The 21957-nt window shown below is 42.4% G+C and overlaps 1 protein-coding gene across 4 annotated transcripts in view; it reads right to left on the bottom strand.

The window, feature by feature from the left end:
* The window catches only part of slc4a3 (solute carrier family 4 member 3), a 103151-nt gene that overhangs the window by 69414 nt on the left and 11780 nt on the right, over positions 1 to 21957 (bottom strand). For 3 of the 4 annotated variants that reach the window (XR_005038791.1, XM_021578908.2, XM_036958728.1), the window contains exons 1-2: positions 19340 to 19467; positions 8483 to 8685 (exon numbers count right to left, since the gene is read on the bottom strand). Coding sequence is in view for 3 of the 4 variants with exons in the window: in XM_021578908.2 (XP_021434583.2) it covers positions 8483 to 8536 (54 nt within the window). In the remaining variant the exon portion in view is untranslated. Of the gene's footprint in view, positions 1 to 8482; positions 8686 to 19339; positions 19468 to 21957 lie in introns of those variants that run through there. The other variant, XM_021578907.2, reaches the window with a different exon arrangement.

Here is a 21957-nt window from a genome sequence, read left to right as displayed (position 1 = left end):
TATGAAATACTTTTATAAGCCATAACAGGTGCATTCTTCCTACTTCCACTCGCACTACAACCAGCACTGCAGCTGTAATTATTGAGTAGGAATGTGTTTTGATAGGCTTGCTTTGTTATTAATGGCTCTTTTTTAATATTGAGGAATATTTCACTTTCTCTTTTCATTGGAGTAACAACATGAATTTGTGCATGAGGCATGAGTTTCTCTATCAGCTGGAAGACAGTGTCCCTTTTTGGTCAGTATCAGCAGATAAAAGGGAGAGCGGAGGGACGTTGAGAGGCGGACCCTCAGTCTGCTGCTCTCTCCCTCCACTGAGACTAACCATCAGATGCAGGCACCAGCAGCCCAGTAAAACTACAATAAAAAGCTAATTATTTAAATGTAAGCTCACTCAGCTGTGCCTCACAAGTAATACAACAACTGATCTATTATCGGTGTAATTATTTGGCATGCTTCAAATATATAAATTGTCCAAACAACAATGCATTGGCAGGGCAATTCAAGCAAAGCCAATATGCTGTGATGTATTGGGCGTATGGCACAAACCTCATTGCTACAGTACAGTTTTTAATAGATTAGTGTTGCATATACATACGTTTTTTAAGGTATGTAACAAAAAAATCTGTGTAGGAGATCTCGGCTTGCATTTTGAGAGAGTGGTCTTGCCTCAGAAAAGGTTGGTGACCACTGAGCTAGGCTATGCTGGTCAGACCAGCTCCACCAGCATCTGACCAGCGCTGACCAACATAGACCAGAACGAACAAGCTTGAAATTTATGCTGGTCTATGCTGTTTTTTACAGCAGGCTATTCCTAGATAGATCTTTTGTGACTGCTGCAAAATGTCAAAGTGAACAAACAAACTAATGACTGGTTTGTCATGAGAAGAGGCGGGTTTAGCATTTAAACTACGTCATACTGCCCAGAGAGAGAGGGAAAAGGAGCCAAGAGAAAGAGCGTGAGAGAGATGACTGCTCAGAAAGAGAGAGAAATTACAAAAAAAGGATTTAGAAAGAGAAATGCAGAGGTGAAATTGCATTATTGTTTATAGCAGATGTGTCTATGAAAGGGCACATATTGAATTAACTCTCTCACAGCCAATCAAAGGAGATGTGGCACTGACAGGGAGAGGCTAAGGTCTCGATGCTAGCTGATAGATGAACGAAGAGACAAAGCCTTCGATAGCCAGCCTAGCGTGCATGGGAAATGCCACACACACACACACATGCTCGGGCAGGATTCAAAATGAGTGTGTTTCTGTAAGCTTCAAATTAAATGCTGTCACAAACACTGTTGCACACACTGTAATACATCAAGTGTATCTATCTCTACATGCAAACACATCTAAATACAGTACATCCACAGTATAATCTACAGGGGCCATACAAGTGTAAAGATACATAGCATGAGTGCCTCACCCTGCAGCTAAGCAGCTCAGTGGCTGGCTTCACTGGCAGTTTGTTACCTCTGATCTCTCAGCAGTGATAACAGCTGGCGGCAGCAACATCTGCCCTTATTTCCCACCCATCTATCTGTCAACTTGTTCTACCTGGGAAGTGGCACATACCATCGAGCATAGAGTGCATTATCCTTAAGAGGTTCTCTCAGGGCCAGAGGCTAGAGGTTAATTCTGATGCAGCATGACGGATACTGACTGGAGAGCTTAAGATCTTAACCTTTGATGTCCAGAAGGCAAGCTAGTAGACTAGTATTTACCCACAGTATTTTCCCGCTTGCTTACCTTCAAGGCCCACTGTGATATTTATAGCTATTTTTGATCAGTTAAAATTAATACACATATGTATTTCATTTTTTAACGAAGGAGTGTCCCAGCTAGTACATTTGGTTCCTTGAAAGTTGTGGGACTGTACATTTTCGGTTTCCCATTGGTTCTAGGAATGAAGCCATACGTTTCCTGACTGGAAAAAGTATTTTAAAATGTTCTGAGAATGGAAGTGAACATTTTGCCTGTTCTGGAAATGTAAATGTTTAGGTTACAGAGAGGGTCTGAGAAAAAAATGAGGAAATTCTAGGTTATTTTAAGGAAGTTAAATAACATTCTGAGAACATTTTCTTAACATTGTGATTATTTGGAGGTTTTTGAATAACTTCCTTAAAACTTTATTTGTAACATGCGCCCAATTACAACAAGCGTTTACCTTACTGAAAAATGCTTACTTACAAGCCCTTAAAGTACATTTGGTTCCTTGAAAGTTGTGGGAATCTTTTAAGCCCTTGGTTCTCTCCAGACCTGACTGCACTCGACCAGAACAAAAACATCCTGTGGCGTTCTGCATTAGCATCGAACAGCCCCCGTGATATGCAACTTTTCAGGGAAGTTAGGAACAAATATAGACAAACTAAGGCTAGCTTTTTCAAGCAAAAATTTGCATCCTGTAGCACAAACTCAAAAAAGTTCTGGGACACTGTAAAGTCCATGGAGAATAAGAGCACCTCCTCCCAGCTGCCCACTGCACTGAGGCTAGGGAACACTGTTACCACCAAAAAATCCACTATAATTGAGAATTTCATCAAGCATTTTTCTACGGCTGGCCATGCTTTCCACCTGGCTACCCCTACCCCGGTCATCAGCCCTGCGCTCCCCACAGCAACTCGCCCAAACCTCCCCCACTTCTCCTTCACCCAAATACAGATAGCTGATATTCTGAAAGAGCTGCAAAATCTGGACCCCTACAAATCAGCCGGTCTAGACAATCTGGACCCTCTCTTTATAAAATGATCGGTGAAATTGTTGCAACCCCTATTACTAGCCTGTTCAACCTCTATTTCGTATCGTCCGAGATTCTCATAGATTGGAAAGCTGCCGCGGTCATCCCCCTCTTCAAAGGAGAGACACTCTAGACCCAAACTGCTACAGACCTATATATATTCTACCCTGTCTTCTAAGGTCTTCGAAAGCCAAGATAACAGATTACCAACCATTTCAATAAGAGACATTACTGTGCAGCCGTATGCATCGACCAATCACAACATTCTTATTGTCAGACTCAACAGCCTTGGTTTCTCAAATAATTTCCTCACCTGGTTCACCAACTACTTCTCTGATAGAGTTCATTATGTCAAATCGGAGGGCCTGTTGTCCGGACCTCTGGCAGTCTCTATGGGGGTGCCACAGGGTTCAATTCTCGGGCCGACTCTCTTCACTGTATACATCAATGATGTCGCTCTTGCTGCTGGTGATTCTTTGATCCACCTCTACGCAGACGACTCCATTCTGTATACCTCTGGCACTTCTTTGGATACTGTGTTAACTAACCTCCAGATGAGCTTCAATGCCATACAACTCTCCTTCCGTGGCCTCCAACTGCTCTTAAATGCATGTAAATCTAAATGCATGCTCTTCAACCAATCACTGCCCGCACCTGCCTGCCCGTCCAGCATCACTACTCTGGACAGTTCTGACTTAGAATACGTGGACAACAACAAATACTTGGGTGTCTGGTTAGACTGAAAACTCTCCTTCCAGACTCACATTAAACATCTCCAATCCTAAATTAAATCTAGAATCGGCTTCCAATTTCGCAACAAAGCATCCTTCACTCATGCTGCCAAACATACCCTCATAAAACTGACCATCCTACCGATCCTCGACTTCGGCGATGTTATTTACAAAATAGCCACCAACACTCTACCCAACAAATTGGATGTAGTCTACCACAGTGCCATCAGTTTTGTCACCAAAGCCCCATAAACAACCCACCACTGCGACCTGTACACTCTCGTTGGCTGGCCCTCGATTCATACTCGTCGCAAAACCCACTGGCTCCAGGTCATCTACAAGTCTCTGTTAGGTAAAGCCCTGCCTTATCTCAGCTCACTGGTCACCATAGCAGCACCCACCCATAGCATGCGCTCCAGCAGGTATATCTCACTGGTCACCCCCAAAGCCAATTCTTCCTTCAGCCACCTCTCTTTCCAGTTCTCTGCTGCCAATGACTGGAACAAACTGCAAAAATCAATAAAGCTGGAGACTCTTACCTCCCTCACTAGATTTAAGCACCAGCTGTCAGATCAGCTCACAGATCACTGCTCCTGTACATAGCTCATCTGTAAATAGCCCATCCAATCTACCTCATCTCCATAATGTATTTATTTATGTATCTTGCTCCTTTGCACCCCAGTATCTCTACTTGCACATTCATCTTCTGCACATTCTACCATTCCAGTGTTTAAATGCTATATTGTAGTTACTTCGCCACCATGGCCTATTTATTGCCGTACCGCTCTTATCCTACCTCATTTGCATATGCTGTACATAGATTTTTCTACTGTATTATTGATTGTATGTTTGTTTATTCCATGTGTAACTCTGTGTTGTTGTATGTGTCGAACTGCTTTGCTTTATCTTGGCCAGGTCGCAGTTGCAAATGAGAACTTGTTCTCAACTAGCCTACCTGGTTAAATAAAGGTCAAATAAAAAATAAATAAAATAAAGTGACTATGTATAGATAATAAACACGAGCAGCATTAGTGTAATTGGGGGGAAATGCAAATAGCCTGGGTAGCCATTTGATTAGATGTTCAGGAGTCTTATGGCTTGGAAGAAGCTGTTTAGAAGCCTCTTGGACATAAACTTCCGGAAGCGCTCCGGTACTGCTTGCCGTGTGGTAGCAAAGAGAACAATCTATGACTAGGCTGGCTGGAGTCTTTGACAATTTTTAGGGCCTTCCTCTGACACCGCCAGGTATAGAGGTCCTGGATGGCAGGAAGCTTGGCCCCAGTGATGTACTGGGCCGTACACACTACCCTCGGAAGCCGAGCTGTTGTCATACCAGGCAGTGATGCAACCAGTCAGGATGCTCTCAATGGTGCAGCTGTAGAACCTTTTCAGGATCTGGGGACTCATTAAAAATCTTTTCAGCCTCCTGAGGGGGAATAGGTTTTGTCGTGCCCTCTTCATGACTGTCTTGGTGTGCTTGGCCCATGATAGTTTGTAGGTGATGTGGACACCAAGGAACTTGAAGCTCTCAACCTACTCCACTACAGCCCCGTCGATGAGAATTAGGGTGTGCTCGGTTGTCCTTTTCCTGTAGTTCACAATCATCTCCTTTGTCTTGATCACGTTGAGGGAAAGGTTGTTGTCCTGGCACCACACGGCCAGGTCTCTGACCTCCTCCATATAGGCTGTCTCATCGTTGTCGGTGATCAGGCCGACCACTGTTGTGTCATCGGCAAACGTAACGATGGTGTTGAAGTCGTGCCTGGCCATGCAGTCATGAGTGAACAGGGAGTTCAGGAGGGGCCCCCGTATTAAGGATCAGCGTGGCGGATGTGTTGTTACCTACCCTTACCACCTGAGGGCAGCCCATCAGGAAGTCCAGGATCCAGTTGCAGAGGGAGGAGTTTAGTCCCAGGGTTCTTAGCTTAGAGTTGAGCTTTGTGGGCACTATGGTGTTGAACGCTGAGCTGCAGTTAATGATTAGCATTCTCACATACGTGTTCCTATTGTTCTGGTGTGAAAGGGCAGTGTGGGGTGCAATAGAGATTGCATCAGCTCTGGATCCGTTGGTGTGGTAGGGTTTCTGGGATAATGGTGTTGATGTGAGCCATGATCAGCCTTTAAGAAGATTTCATGGCTACAGATGTGAGTGCTATGCATTTGTAGTCATTTAGGTAGGTTACCTTAGTGTTCTTGGGCACAGGGACTATGGTGGTCTGCTTTAAACATGTTGTTATTACAGACTCAAACAGGTAGAGGTTGAAAATGTTAGTGAAGGCACCTGCCAGTTGGTCAGTGCATGTTTTGAGTACACGTCCTGACAATCCGTCTGCCCCAGCGGCTTTGTGAATGTTGACCTGTTTAAAGGTCTTGTTCACATCGGCTACGGAGTGCATGTTCACGCAGTCGTCCAGAACAGCTGATGCTCTCACGCATGCTTCAGTGTAACTTGCCTTGAAGCGAGCATAGAAGTAATTTAGCTCGTCTGGTAGGCTCGTGTCACTGGGCAGCTTGTGGCTGTGCTTCCCTTTGCAGTCTAATAGTCAGCAAGCCCTGCCACATCCAACGAGCTTTGAATCGTTTTACACCGTCTCCAATCTTAGTCTTGTATTGATGTTTTTACTATTTGATGGTTCGTCGGAGGGCATAACGGGATTTCTTATAAACTTCCGGATTAGAGTCCCGCTCCTTGAAAGCGGCAGCTCTACCCTTTAGCTCAGTGCGGATGTTGCCTGTAATCCATGGCTTCTTGTTGGGGTATGTACTGTACATACGGTCACTGTGGGGACGACGTCATCGATGCACTTATTGATAAAGCCAGTGACTGATGTGGTGTATTCCTCAATGCCATTGGAAGAAACCCGGAATATATTCCAGTCTGTGCTAGCAAAACCGTCCTGTAGTTTTGCATTTGCTTCTTTTGACCACTTTCTTATTGACCGAGTCACTGGTGCTTCCTGCTTTAGTTTTTGTTTGTTTAGTTTTTGTTTTTGTTCGCCCTCCATTTGCCAAATGGACTTTGTACGTGTTTCTGTGTGTGGAGTAAAGGTGGTCTAGAGTTTAACATGCTGGTAGAAATGTGTTTTTCCTGCATAAAGTCCCCCGCCACTAGGAGCGCCACCTCTGGGTGAGCGTTTTCCTGTTTATTTGTGGTCGATATAGCTCATTGAGTGCGGTCTTAGTGACACCATTGGTTTGTGGTTGTATGTAGACAGCTAAGTAAAATTAACAACAGATGAAAACTCTATTGGTAAATAGTGTGGTCAACAGCTTATCATGAGATACTCTACCTCAGGCGAGCAAAACCTCAACACTTCCTTAGATTTCATGCACCAACAGTTTTTTTTACAAATATACATAGACCGCCACCCCTTGTCTTACCAAAGGCCGCTGTTCTATCCTGCCAAAAAAGCTGAAAACCTGCCAGCTATATGTTATTCATGTCGTCATTCAGCCATGACTCATAAGATATTACAGTTTTTAAATGTCCCGTTGGTAGGATATACGTGATCGTAGTTAGTCTATTTTTATTATCGATTGATTGTACGTTGGCTAATAGGACCAATAGTAAAGGTAGATTACCCTTTCGGCGACGGATCTTTACAAGGCACCCGGATATTCGTCTACGATACCTTTGTCTCTTTCTCCAGCGAATTACGGGGATGAATGCCTTGTCGGGTGTGAAGTAAATCCTTCCCGTCCGACTTGTTGAGGAAAAAGTATTCCTCCAGTATGGGGTGAGTAATCGCTGTCCTGATAATAAAAAAGGCTATTTTCGGTCATAAGACAGGGTGGCAGAAAGATTATGTACAAAATAACTTACAAATAATGCAAAAAAAACATACACAATAGCACAATTGGTTATGGGATCGTAAAACAGCAGCCATCTCCTTCGACGCCATCTGAATACTTTACATAAGTATTCTGACCGTTTACTCAGTACATTGTTTAAGCACCTTTGTACCGCAATCTTTAAGTCACACCACAGATTCTGAATTGGATTGAGGTCTGGGCTTTGACTAGGCCATTCCAAGACATTTAAATGTTTCCCCTTAAACCACTTGAGTGTTGCTTTGGGTATGCTTAGGGTCATTGTCCTGCTGGAAGGTGAACCGCCGCCCCAGTCTCAAATCTCTGGAAGACAAACAGGTTTCCCTCAAGAATGTCCCTGTATTTAGTGCCATCCATCATTCCTTCAATTCCCTGCCGATGAAAAACATCCCCACAGCATGATGCTGCCAACACTATGCTGTTCTCGAGCTGATGAGAGGTGCTGGGTTTGCGCCACACATAGCGTTTTCCTTAATGGCAAAAAACTACATTTTAGTCTCATCTGACCAGAGTACCTTCTTCCATATGTTTGGTGAGTCTCCCACATGCCTTTTGGTGAACACCAAACGTGTTTGCTTATTTTTTTCTTTAAGCAACAGTTTTTTTCTGGCCACTCTTCTGTAAAACCCAGCTCTGTGGAGTGTAGACCTTAAAGTGGTCCTATGTACAGATACTCCCAGCTCCGCAGTGGAGCTTTGCAGCTCCTTCAGGGTTATCATTGGGCTCTTTGTTGCCTCTCTGATTAATGCCCTTGCCTGGTCCGTGAGTTTTGGTGGACAGTCATCTCTTGGCAGGTTTGTTGTGGTGCCATAGTCTTTCCATTTTTTTAATAATGGATTTAATGGTCCTCCGTGGGATGTTCAAAGTTTCAGATATTTTTTTAGAACCCAACCCTGATCTGTACTTCTCCACAACTTTTCCGTTTTAAAAATAAATACATTTTGAAAGGTAATTTTTTTTATTTCACTTCACCAATTTGACTCATTTGTGTATGTCAATTACATGAAATAGAATAAAAATCCATTTCAATTACAGGTCGTAATGCAACAAAATAGGAAAAACGCCAAGAGGGATATATACTTTTGCAAGGCACTGTACATATTGTATGTGTAACATATATTGAGCTGCAGAAGTAATGTCCTGAAGGAAAATAAACATCATAGATGAATAAATCAATCGAACAATCTTACCTGATGCAGGTTGATCAACACATCCTTCTCAGGGGCATGGCCTCCTGCAGCCATGGGGTCCGGGGTCCGGCGGAGTGGGAGTGGGGGGCTATGTGTGGTTAGGGAGGGAGGTGGGTGGAGGTGGGAGGAGAGTAGCTAGAGCTTGGGGATCAGCCCTTCTCTTTCACAGTGGGGGTTTCAGGAAGCCTGTGGAGTGGCATAACCTGTGTAGGCAAGAGAGAGAAGTACAGGGGGACAGTTAGGTGAGAAGGGAACCTAGTTTCACCTGTTAACAGTCACACTGACAGACACACATATACAAACACCAACCCTAGCTTCAGTTGCAGACATAACCCTAACTCCAGCCACAACCCTAACCCTGACCCTAGCCCCAGCCGCAATCCTAACCCTGACCCTAACCCCAGTCACAACCCTAACCCTGACCCTAGCTCTAGCTGCAACCCTAACCTTAGCTCCAGACGCAACCCTAACACCGATCCTGCCGCAACCCTAACCCTAGCTCCTGCCGCAACCCTAAGGAGTTGGCACATACAGTATATGATATCAGTTAAAGCTAAGTAGGATAACAACATTGACAGTTCTTTACTCTCCTATTCTATTCCACAGAATGAATAGACATCGTATACACAAAATAACCAAACACACAGACTGCAGAAATACAGCAGGTCAGGCCCTCTCAGAATAGTGGTCAGTACAAGCATCTGCTTTTGATTATCCCAATCCAGTTCCCCTCCATGCCATCACTCCTGATGAATTACAGTGGCATCCTGCCATCCCCAAAGGCATGCCCAACACCAACTGTCTCTCTATCCTCTCTTTGCTCTGAGACCAAGGCCTCTGACCACCTGTCTATATGTCTACTCTCTTATATGCCCAACAAACAATCTCAGTGCCAGCATGCTTGTCAGTGCAACTTTAGGAAAGGCCATTGGCCATGTGAATTTTGCAGCCCTCTCAACCTGAAAGGATGGCACGACGATTAATGCCTCTACAGCCTTGGCCCTTTAGGAATGTGCCTAATGACAGTCCTCTCTTTTCACTGGTTGATAAATAGAGATACCAGGCTTTGGTGTCCTTTTAACTGTTGCAATGTTCTTTGGTGTCCGTAACATGTACTGTTTACAAGGTAGCTACAAATAGTGTAACTACACAATTCATAAATTGTGTGATTTTGTTTATCACAATTTATTAGATTGTGTCTAATCACAAATTATAAATTGATGCACATGTAATTCAAAAACAAATGGAAAGACCAATAGGAGTGGTTATAACTTATCCGTGGCGGAAACCCACTCTCATCGTGGTATTGACACGGCACAGAGTGGCATTACAAACGCAGCAGATTAAAATAACTGGCTGCAACTGTTTGACCTTATAAACAATACTTTACAGAAACAAAAGCTCTGTGACAGGAGCATGTTGTTTCTACTAATACACACAAGAACAATAGAGGTTGATTAAAGTAAACGTATCAATCCACACCTACAAATGACTGTTGGAACTATACAACCATCACAACCAGATGTAAACAGAGAACCCATGGAGAACCCATGGAGATTTTAACATTGTTATTGGCGGCAGACTAGCTAATAGGCTTGCAAAGGAATTGTATATTAATAATGAAAGGATTTATTTAAATGTTCTCTAGATCTTCAATTCAGATCAAAATGTATATTATTATTCATCTCACTCTCTTCTCTGTCCGTTACCTCTGTCAAACCTTCATGTCAGCAGGAGTAACTTGTTTTTGGAGTTAATCACCTGAAGGGGCAGTTTGAAGGACAATGATCTGGGAAGTACTACATTCATTTCGTAAATCTGCAACAGCCGTCTGCCATACTTGACTCAACTATATTGACGCAAGCATGGTCCCTATAGGCCGACTTGCGTCAAAAGTCTTAGCACGTTGCCAAGGAATCGTCTCGTGCAAGCCCCAAAACAGCTACGCTATATAGCTAGCATATTAATAGACAGACATTTATTTTAATGTTTGTTTACGTTATACAATAAACCAAAGTGCAAGTGGAAAACTGCTATCAATGTAACGACGCTTGCCAAGGGCACCTTGGGATCACCTAATAATCCCGACGTTGCCAAAATAGCCGCGGCTGACTGATTTCTGCTTGGGGAGAAGCAACAGGTGTTTCTCATCTCTGTAAACATACCATGAACAGTAGAGCCGTAATTACCCAGGCCAGGGCAGTGGGAGAGAGGGCAAGGGGGCTGAAAACAATCTTTCCCCCCACCAAAGATCCGCCTGCCTGAATGACATCCAGGATCCAGACCAAACAAATCTGGTCCAGACGCCTTGTTATGTATTTTTATGCCTAGTGCCAGTCGCGTTCGAGCTGGCTAGGATTGGTCGCTCAGAGAATAACTCAATATATAACGAACAGTGTCCCCAGTGAACAGTATGGTACTTGCTGTGGGGCACTGGAACTGAGGCTCCCCATTGGTTAGAAAAATGCCACATATACTGTATGTGCCACATAAAATTGATAAACAACTATATGGTGAAACTTCCACAACAGCCTATACGAGGGCAAGGTGGAACAATTTCCATTGTTTACTATTTGTAGGGTTGCAAAGCTACCGGTAGTAAGTTACCAAAGTTAGAAGAATCATAGGTCAAATATGGCAATCTATGGTAAGTTTGGTAATTTATACTTTTAAAACTTTATTCATATATAGCATTCATTTTCTATATCTGTATCCATATTGTCCAGTAGTTTCTAGTGTAAACACCATATTGTTCAAGAGAAAATAGCCTAATTTATGAGAAAAAAAAGCAGCTTAACTCTCCAACTCTTCCAACCATTGACTTTTTCACAACTGCAACCAGTTTGGTGGCAAATATTTACAACAAAGACATATTTCTATATTAGAATAAATAAGTGATTGTAAAACATTTTATACAGAAATAATATTTCATGCTGAAACCCTCATATTAAACACCAATGGTATTAATTTAGTTGATGGTTCATATTTAGGATAATGTTTTACAGCTTTGTTATTCACATTTTTATTTTAAAATCTTATTTTATTATTTTATATATTTTACTTGTGATAAGGCCACAAAGAGGGCCAGAGATAGTTTCAGATACTGCCGATAACCTGAAGTACCCAAAAAGAACACTATAGGTAATGTGATCCAATACACAAAAAAAACTTGAAAGTCACAAAAATTCTGGAAGTTGAAAGATAACAAGTTTACAGTAATATATCCTCCCTTTGCAACCCTATATACAGTGCCTTCAGAAAGTATTCAGACCCCTAGACTATTCAATATTTTGTTATATTATTGCCTTATTCCAAAATGGATTACATAGTTTTTATCCTCATTAATATACACACAATACCCCATAATGATAAAGCAAAAACAGGTTTTAAGACTGTTTTGTTAACTTTACATAAGTATGCAGACTCTTTACTCTGTACTTTGTTGAAGCACCTTTGGCAGCGATTACAGCCACGACTTCTTTGTCTTGGCTGCGTGCTTAGGGTCGTTGTCTTGTTGGAAGGTGAACCTTTGCCCCTGTCTGAGGTCCTGAGCGCTCTGGAGCAGGTTTTCATCAAGGACCTCTCTGTACTTTGCTCCATTCATCTTTCCCTCGATCTTGACTAGTTGCAGTCCCTGCTGCTGAAAAACATTCCTACAGCATGATGCTGTCCCCACCATGTTACACCGTAAGGATAGTGCCAGGTTTCCTTCCGATGTGACACTTGGCATTCAGGCCAAAGAGTTTCATCTTGGTTTCATCAGACCCGAAAATCTTGTTTCTCATGGTCTGAGAGTCTTTAGGTGCCTTTTGGCAAAATCCAAGCGGGCTGCCATGTGCCTTTTACTGAGGAGTGGCTTCTGTCTGGCCACTCTACCATAAAGGCCTGATTGGTGGAGTGCTGCAGAGATGGTTGTCCATCTGGAAGGTTCTCCCATCTCCACAGAGGAACTCTAGAGTTCTGTCAGAGTGACCATCCGGACCAAAGCCCCTCTCCACCTGATTGCTCAGTTTGGCCAGGCGGCCAGCTCTAAGAAGAGTCTTGTCAAGCCTAAAAAGTTCAGGAGTAAAGATTTGCTTAACAAGTCACATAAGTTGCATGGACTCATTCTGTGTGCAATAATAGTGTTTAACATGATTTCTGAATGACTAACTCATCTCTTTACCCCACATATACTATTATTAGTAAGGTCCCTCAGTCCAGCAGTGAGGATGGATCAACAACATTGTAGTTACTCCACAATACTGACCTAATTGACAGAGTGAAAAGAAGGAAGCCTTTAAGGAACACAAATATTCCAAAATATGCATCCTGTTTGCAACAAGGCACTAAAGTAATACTGCAAAAACATTGGCAAAGCAATTCACATTTTGTCCTGCATTGAAATTGTTGTGTTGTGTTTGGGACAAATCAAATACAACACATTACTGAGTACCACTCTCCATATGTGACCCGTTTCAGGAAACTAGGCGTGTGTCGCATGTCACTACTTTACAGGAGAGCCATTTGAAAGTAAACTTTTTTGGGGCAGAAATTATTTCTGGTAATGTGAACTTTCATGTGCCCTAATATCAAATGTGCATTCCATCTGAAAATACAAATAACATTGTTAAATTACGTGCCTAGTTGATTTAGCCATGGAGAAAGTCAGCAACCTTCCCGCTAGCCATGATTGGCTGAGATAATGAGTGGGCTGGAGATGTTGAGAGATGATTTAGGATTGGTCTGCCATGTAGAATGCTTCTGTCTATAACATGAGCTGGTCAGTATGTGTAGACAATCCTTTCTAACCTGGCTTTTTTGAAAGATATCACGTAGTAGAACTGCATAAGTGTTGCTCTCCACTTTCTGAAGGAACGAGTTTTGAAATCAGTGGAATTAGTATGATTAGTATGATTACTGTATGATTAGTATGATTAGTATGATTAGTATGATTAGTATGATTAGTATGACTGTATGATTAGTATGATAGCTAAGGAGATGAAGAAAATTCTGCCGTTTGATTGCAAATATGCAGACAGCGTTGAAAAGAGAACACACAGAATGGATGTGTATAAAACACCTGTCTCCGGATTACATCTTCAAACTAAGGCCAACCATGGCATCCGTGATGGGTAAAATAGTCTAGATTCTAGTCTACATTTTAGTCTAGAAAATAGTCTACATTTTCAGATATTATACGTTTTACATTTTGTCAGAAAGTCATTTTCATTTCAAGTTAAAGTGTACTGTTAGCTAGCTAACATTAGCTGGCTGGCTTGCTAGCTAACATTATGTGTATGAGCCATTTGCATTGCTAGTAATAGCTTAATGTTAGCTAGCTAACAATGAACATAGTTGGTTATCTACCTGCAGATTCATGCAGAGTAGTAATGTTATGAGTTGGGATTATGGTTCATTGTTTAGTTAGCTAGCTACATGTCCAAACAAAAGACTCCACTATGCAAGTAACCATTTCAATAGAATGTTCATGATATCACTGCGACAACTGTCGATAGACGTAGCTGGAAGCAGAATAACTGACGAATTTACAAAACCTCAACACCTGTTGAATATGGCCGGTGTCAGTAAAAGTTGGCTAAAAAGCATAGTTAAATTGTTGCCAGCAGCACAATTGCAGTCACCAACGTTCTGGATAACATAAAAACAGCCTAACCAGCTCTACTAGGGCGAGTAAAATGGTCAGAGTGAGTTGTTCTCTCATTTGTGTCTGAAAGTAGCTAGCCAACATTAGCCAGTTAGCTTGGGTGCTTGACTGCTGTTGTTAGGTTAGGTCAGAACGCTCAGATCAACCATACTCATCGGCCATAGCGTCCAGTGTGAGCTCTGAATGCTCCAAGAGCGAAACACTGAATTTACGAAATTGAGTTTACGAACGCCCAGAGCCCTGTTTCATCTATTGCTGTTCACTGGACACTATGATCACTTGGCTACATAGCTGACACCTGATGGACTGTTCATTAATCACGCTACTCCATTTTGTTAATTTTGTTTATCTGTCAGCCCCAGCCTCGAACTCAGGCCCTGTGTGTAGTTAACTGACCCTCTCTGCCCGTTCATCGCCATTTTACCTGTTGTTGCTGTCTTAGCTGATTAGCTGTTGTTGTCTTACTCTTTGTTGTCTTAGCTAGCTCTCCCAATCAACACCTGTGATTGCTTTATGCCTCGCTTTAATAGAGGTCGACCAATTCTGATTTTTCAACCCCGATACAGATATCGATTATTGGAGTACCAAAAAACCGATACCGATTAATCGGACGATTTATAAAAATGTATTTGTAATAATGACAATTACAACAATACTGAATTAACACTTATTTTAACTTAATATAATACATCAATAAAATAAATTTAGCCTCAAGTAGATAATGAAACATGTTCAATTTGGTTGAAATAATGCAAAAATAAAGTGTTGGAGAAGAACGTAAAAGTGCAATATGTGCTATGTAAGAAAGCTAACGTTTCAATTCCTTGCTCAGAACATGAGAACATATGAAAGCTGGTGGTTCCTTTTAACATGAGTCTTCAATATTCCCGGGTAAGAAGTTTTAGGTTGTAGTTATTATAGGACTATTTCCCTCTATACCATTTGTATTTCATTAACCTTTGACTATTGGATGTTCTTATAGGCACTTTAGTATTGCCAGTGTAACAGTATAGCCTCCGTCCGTCTCCTCGCTCCTCCCTGGGCTCGAACCAGCAACACAACGACAACAGCCACCACATCGAAGCAGCGTTACCCATGCAGAGCAAGGGAAACAACCACCCCAAGGCTCAGAGCGAGTGAAGTTTTAAACGCTATTAGCGCGCGCTAACTAGCCAGCCATTTCACTTCGGTCACACCAGCCTTATCTCGGGAGTTGATGGGTTTGAAGTCATAAACAGCACAATGCTTGACGCACAACGAAGAGCTGCTGGCAAAACGCACAAAAGTGCTGTTTGAATAAATGTTTACACGCCTGCTTCTGCCTACCACCGCTCAATCAGATACTTAGGTATGCTTGTATGCTCAGTCAAATTATATGCAACACAGGACACGCTAGATAATATCTAGCAATATCATCAACCATGTGTAGTTAACTAGTGATTATGATTTATTGTTTTTTACAAGATAAGTTTAATGCTAGCTAGCAACTTACCTTGGCTTACTGCATTTGCGTAACAGGCAGGCTCCTTGTGGAGTGCAACGACAGAGAGGCATGTCGTTATTGCGTTGGACTAGTTAACTGTAAGGTTGCAAGATTGGATCCCCCGAGCTGACAAGGTGAAAATATGTCTTCCTGCCCCTGAACGAGGCAGTTAACCCACCGTTCCTAGGCCGTCATTGAAAATAAGAAAATGTTCTTAACTGACTTGCATAGTTAAATAAAGATTAAAATTATATTTTTTTAAATCGGCAAATCGGCGCCCAAAAATATCGATTTCCGATTGTTATGAAAACTTGAAATCGGCCCTAATTAATCGGCCATTCCGATTAATCGGTCGACCTCTACTCTCTAATGTCAATATGCCTTATATACTGTTGTTTAAGATAGTTATCATTGTTATAGTTCACTGTGGCGCCCCTAGTCCCACTCAACATGCCTCAGATCCCACTTTTGTCCCACCTCCCACACATGCGGTGACCTCGCCCAGCACAACTAGTGCGTCCAGAGATGCAATCTCTCTTATCATCACTCAATGCCTAGGTCTACCTCCACTGTACCCGCACCCTACCATACCCTTGTCTGTACATTATGCCCTGAATCTATCCTACCATGCCCAGAAATATGCTCCTTTTATTCTCTGTCCCTAACGCACTAGACAACCAGTTTTGATAGCCTTTAGCCGTACCCTCATCCTACTCCTCCTCTGTTCCTCGGTGATGTGGAGGTTAACCCAGGCCCTGCGTGTCCCAAGGCACTCTCATTTGTTTACTTCTGTAACCGTAAAAGCCTTGGTTTCATGCATGTTGACATCAGAAGCCGCCTCCCTAAGTTTGTTTTACTCAATTGCTTCAGCACACTCAGCCAACCCTGATGTCCTTGCCATGTCTGAATCCTGGCTTAGGAAGGCCACCAAAAATTCAGAGATTTCCATCCCCAACTACAATATTTTCCGTAAAGATAGAACTGCCAAAGTGGGAGGAGTTGCAATCTACTGCAGAAATATCCTATAAAGTTCTGTCATACTTTCCAGGTCTATGCCCAAACAGTTTGAGCTTCTAATTTTAAAAATAAGTCTCTCACTGTTGCCGCCTGTTATAGACCCCCCTCAGCTCCCAGCTGTGCCATGGACACCATATGTGAATTGATGGCCCCCATCTATCTTCAGAGTTTGTTCCGTTAGGTGACCTAAACTGGGATATGCTTAACACCCCGGCAGTCCTACAATCTAAACTAGATGCCCTCAATCTCATGCAATTATCAAGGAACCTACCAGGTTCAACCATAAATCTGTAAACATGGGCACTCTCATAGATATTATCCTTACCAACTTGCCCTCCAAATACACCTCTGCTCTTTTCAATCAGGATCTCAGCGATCACTTCCTCATTGCCTGCATCCGCGATAGGTCCGCAGTCAAACGACCACCACACATCATGGTCAAACGCTCCCTAAAACACTTCTGCAAGCAGGCCTTTCTAATCGACCTGGCCCGGGTATCCTGGAAGGATATTGACCTCATCCCGTCAGTAGAAGATGCCTGGTCGTTCTTTAAAAGTAATTTCATCACCATCTTAAATAAGCATGCCCCTTTCAAAAAATTGAAAACTATAGATACAGATACAGATATAGCCATTGGTTCACTTAGACCTGACTGCCCTCAACCAGCACAAAAATATCCTGTGGCGGACTGCACTAGCATCGAAGAGTCCCCGCGATATGCAACTTTTCAGGGAAGTCAGGAACTAATACACGCAGTCAGTTAGGAAAGCTAAGGCTAGCTTTTTCAAACAGAAATTTGCATCCATTTGTTCCTTCTGGCTACCCCAACCCCGGCCAACAGCTCCGTACACCCCACAGCTACTTCCCCAAGCCTCCCCAGTTTCTCCTTCACCCAAATCCAGATAGCAGATGTTCTGAAAGAGCTGCAAAACCTGGACCCGTACAAATCAGCTGGGCTAGACAATCTGGACCCTCTCTTTCTAAAATGATCTCAGCTAACTGGTCACCATAACACCACACACCCATAGCATGCGCTCCAGCAGGTATATCTCACTGGTCATCCCCAAAGCCAACACCTGCTTTGGCCACCTTTCCTTCCAGTTCTCTGATGCCAATGACTGGAACGAATTGCAAAAATCGCTGAAGTTGGAGACTTACCTCCCTCACTAACTTTAAGCATCAGCTATCTGAGCAGCTTACCGATCGTTGCAGCTGTACATAGCCCATCTGTAAATAGCCCATCCAATCTACCTACCTCATCCCCATATTGTTTTTATTTACTTTTTTTGCACACACTGTATAGACTTTTTCTATTGCGTTATTGACTGTACATGTGTTTATTCCATGTGTAACTCTATGTTGTTGTTTGTGTTGCACTGCTTTGCTTTATCTTGGCCATGTCGCAGTTGTAAATGAGAACTTGCTCTCAACTGGCCTACCTGGTTAAATAAAGGTAAAATAAAAATGTAAATAAAGCGATGGGTGCTTAAAACTTAAGAGGGTGTAGGTATAGACACAAAGAGCTCTCCAGTAGGTGTACAAAAACATTAAAAGGGCCATTTTCTCAAAAGTGAGGTTACTTTCCCATTGTTCCTCAACTGTAGTGTATGATATACAATTTTCTAGCTCTGAGTCTCTAGTTTTATCCAATGTAAAAAACACAATTTCTAATTTTGCTATATAAGACCGAATCGAGACGGTCAGTCACATATTTTACAAGTATAGTGATGGCTGCTTCATGTTATGGGTATGCTTGTAATCATTAAGGACTGGGGAGTTTTTCAGGATAAAAAATAAACAGAATGGAGCTAAGCACAGGCAAATTCCTAGAGGAAAACCTGGTTCAGTCTGCTGGGAGATGAATTCTACTTTCAGCAGGACATTAACCTAAAACACAAGGTCAAATCTACACTTGAGGTGCTTATCAAGAAAACAGTGAATGTTCCTGAGTGGCTCATTTTTTACTTAAATGTGCTTGAAAATCTATAGCAATACCTGAAAATGATCAACAACCAATTTGAAAGAGCTTGAATATCTTTTAAGTATAATGGGCAAATGTTGCACAATCCAGGTGTGGAAAGCTCTTTGATACTTACCCAGAAAGGTGCCCCTACAAAGTATTTACTCAGGAGTAAATTAGATACTTCTGTATTTCATTTTCAATAAATTTGCTATAATTTCTAAAAACATATTTTCACTTTGTCATTATGGGGTATTGTTTGTAGATCGTTGAGAAAAAAATATATTTAATACATTTTGAATTCAGGGGGTATGAATACTTTCTGAAGGCCACAATACCAACAAGCCTATCAAAGGGCCCGCCTACTGTATTAAGATTATGGTGTAGCTAGCTACTAGTTCCAGCCTCAACCTCTAGATGCCCTTGAGATTCCCCAGTGTCTGTGAAAGTGGGCCACTGCACTCGGAGCCCGAACAAGTATATAGTTACGCTAAAACTGTAATTGAAAGGCATGCGTGTGCATGCTCCGTCTGTTGCAGTAAGCAGTTAAAAAATCCAATCATGATGAATAGCCTGGCCATAGATATTAGCCCACCCATGGAGATTCCCCCTTTACGTTTTAGTGCTGAAGCTATCTGAATGTGACACGGCTCTAAGAATGCCAGTCTTGAGCACGACTAGTTTTACTGCCTCCTTGTGCCCTTAATAGAGATATCTCGAGGTCTGCACAATAAATACTAAGGGTCCTACCTTCCCTTCTCTCTGGTATGCCAGGGTGTCTTCCTAGTTAGCAGCCAGTGGAGTGTGTCGCCACCCTGGCCACAGCTAACCTCCACATAGAAAGGAACCTCTCTCCAGTCAACCACCTTAACCTCTCGACAGACCCGTATCAAATGACAAGCCCGTCACATTACAGTATCTGGCAGACTAACAGCAGGGTCTAGGCTCTAGGGGCTGTGTTTATGACTGAGTGTCCGTGGAGGGGGGGGGGGGGGGGGGGGGGGGGGGCAGTTATGTAGAGGGATGCATGATGAAGTGTGTGTGTGTGTGTGTGTGTGTCTTTCAGTGGTGTAAAGTACTAAAGTACTTAAGTATTTATTTTTAGGTACTGTATCTGTACTTTACTTTACTATTCATATTTTTGACTGCTTTTACTTTTATTTCACTACTATACATTCCTAAAGAAAATAATGTACTTTTTACTGCATACATTTTCCCTGACACCCAAAAGTACTCGTTACATTTTCATTGCTTAGCAGGACAGGATAATGGTCCACTTCACTCACTTATCAAGATACCAACACCCTGTCATCCCTACTGCCTCTGATCTGGAGGACTCACTAAACACAAATCCTTTATTTATAAATTATGTCTGCGTGTTGTAGTGTGCCCCAGGCTATCTGTAAATTAAAAAAATACAAGAAAATTGTGCCGTCTGATTCGCTTATTATTAACTGTTTATACTTTACTTTTGATACCGTACTTAAGTATATTTTTTCAATTATATCTACTTTTGATACTTAAGTTTATTTAAAACCAAATACTTTTAGACTTTTACTCAAGTAATATTTTTCTGAGTGACTTTCACTGTGTGTCTCTGTATCATGTCTTCACTGTTCTTTCATGCACAATGATGCAACTGGCCTCTCCAATGCCAATTTTTTTATTTTACCTTTATTTAACTAGGCAAGTCAGTTAAGAACAAATTCTTATTTTCAATGACGGCCTATGAACAGTGGGTTAAGTGCCTTGTTCAGGGGCAGAACGACAGATTTTATCTTGGGGAATTGAACTTGCAACCTTTCGGTTATTAGTCTAACATTCTAACCACTAGGCTACGCTGCCGCCTATCAGATATTGCTATTTGAAAACTCCTTGATATAAAGGATGCGCATGAAAGCAGATGAGGAAATGTGGCTAGGATGGAAGAAATTATACAGTTAAACCTACAAAAGAGCAAATGGGAACCAGGGAAAAAAATGCACTACCCTCCCCTGTGCCCAGAAAAATCCACACAACCCTCCGCAAAGCAAACCCTCCCCCATGCCACCAACATGAAGGATTGGAATTGAGAGACAGCCTGAGCTCATTTCAGCATGTTAGAACAGGCACCCCTCCCTCAGTCTACAATCTGTGTCAAATCCTTGGCCCTAGGACAATCAATAGATCTAGTAACAAGCTTTAATAGGCACAAATTGATTCCATGTTAGACTTCGATTGATTGCAGGCAGTGCATACGGCAGATTCATCCGATTAATAGGCCGAGGGTGTTAGGGAGGAAACATTTCAAGCTAGTGTGGATGGTATTTGTGTGCTACGCAAGCGTGTAAGGCAGTCGGTAAGAATGAAACACGTATGTATGTGCATCACATTTGCCATGGGGGTATCATAGTCTGGAGAATATTATTCATTATGATCTGAAATAGCAAACTGATCCTAGATCAGTATTACCACTCTGACACGTTTTATGAATACAGGTTCTGGTTGAAAAGTATTAAAGTGGTCATTTCTTTGTGACAACGGCCACTGTAAGTAAGTGTCAAAAACGGCAGACCGACTTATAGCTGAGAATGCTGTCCTGTCACTTGTGAGCACTTCAGCGGTAGGGTAGTCGAGAATACTCAGTTGATGCAATATCTGCCCACTCTAGGCAAGCTGTAAGTCGTCCTATTTGTTGATGTATGGCTCTATATTTAGAGACTACTGGGCTGCTGCAGACACCCTAGGATGATTCACATTAGGGCTGCACGATATGGCAAAAAATGTATTTGCGTTTTTTTTTTTTTAGCAAATATTTTGGTTGCAATTTTACTTGTGATTATAGGTCAAAACACCTGGGTAAACTGTTAGAATCATAGAAATGTAATTATCGGTCACGCCTAGTCCTGCTGCCCATTATTACACACACCTTGATTATCTTCCCTTTATTTAGCCCTCAGTCATCAGCCAGTATTGGTTTGTTTTCATGTTCAGTACGGTATTCCTATTTTGTTCATCTGCCTTATTATTATTAAACTCACTTCCTGCACCTGCTTCCTGACTCACTGTGTATACGTCACAGAATACTGCCCCATTAATTGTGGAAGCAGCAGAAGAAAAAGTCCTCAGACAGTTGGTGAACTCCGCCAACACCACAATCAGCTGGTGCAACTAGGTGCAGCTATGGAAGAGGTCCTCTGCGTCCTTCACTGCCTCGACGCCTTCCGAGAGGTTTTACCTTCAACTAGCGGAGGGCCTTCTACCACGAGTCGTCTCAGCGAGCCATTCCCCCAGGCTACCCAGCAGTGCACCCAGGGAGGCAATCCCCGATTGCCCCTCCTGGACAAGTATGACGGGACCACGTCCAAATGCCGTGGCTTCATACTCCA

Source organism: Oncorhynchus mykiss, chromosome 22 (genome assembly GCF_013265735.2).
Source record: "Oncorhynchus mykiss isolate Arlee chromosome 22, USDA_OmykA_1.1, whole genome shotgun sequence".
Taxonomy (NCBI): domain Eukaryota; kingdom Metazoa; phylum Chordata; class Actinopteri; order Salmoniformes; family Salmonidae; genus Oncorhynchus; species Oncorhynchus mykiss.
Note: the sequence above shows the minus strand (reverse complement) of the source record. Positions and strands in the feature narration are given on the sequence as shown.